This window comes from Eimeria mitis, genomic scaffold (genome assembly GCF_000499745.2).
Source record: "Eimeria mitis Houghton genomic scaffold, Emh_scaff1534, whole genome shotgun sequence".
NCBI classification, from domain to species: domain Eukaryota; phylum Apicomplexa; class Conoidasida; order Eucoccidiorida; family Eimeriidae; genus Eimeria; species Eimeria mitis.
Genome location: NW_013569681.1, coordinates 1979 through 2460, shown reverse-complemented (window position 1 = coordinate 2460; position 482 = coordinate 1979). Strand labels below are relative to the sequence as shown.

At 69.7% G+C, this 482-nt stretch overlaps 1 protein-coding gene across 1 annotated transcript in view; it reads right to left on the bottom strand.

Moving 5' to 3' along the window:
* Positions 1-376: 376 nt before the first annotated feature.
* Positions 377-482, bottom strand: part of EMH_0039050 (uncharacterized protein) — a gene marked incomplete at both ends in the record, with an annotated part of 1362 nt that continues 1256 nt past the window's right edge. The window contains one exon of the mRNA XM_013495354.1: positions 377-482. Within this exon, the coding sequence (XP_013350808.1) occupies positions 377-482 (106 nt within the window).

The following is a 482-nucleotide window of genomic DNA, read 5'->3' as shown; positions in this document are numbered from 1 at the left end:
ACATCACAGATGATCAGTGACTGACGTAGAAGTCTTCCGCCTGAGGGGGCCCCCAAAGGGGCCCTGGGGGGCCCCCAAGGGGCCCCTAGGGGGGCCCAAAGGGGCCCCTAGGGGGGCCCCAAGGGGCCCCTAGGGGGCCCCCAAGGGGCCGCTAGGGGGGACCCGAGGGGCCCCTAGGGGGCCCCCAAGGGGCCGCTAGGGGGGCCCCGAGGGGCCCCTAGGGGGCCCCCGGAGGGTTGCTGATGGGGCCTCTGTCGAGTGTGGGGTCTTACTGCTTCTGAGTGGATGAAGGGGCCCCCCTGCACGAGGGTAGCCCCAAGAGCTGCGAGGCAGGCGCGAGACAACACGCAGCCGCTGGGGCCCCCCAGCAAGTTTATTAAATACGCCCTGCTGCTGCTGCTGCTGCTGCTGCTGTTGCTGCTGCTGTTGCTGTTGGTTCTGCTGCAGCGGCGCTGGTCCCGACGGCGGATGCGTCTTGCTGC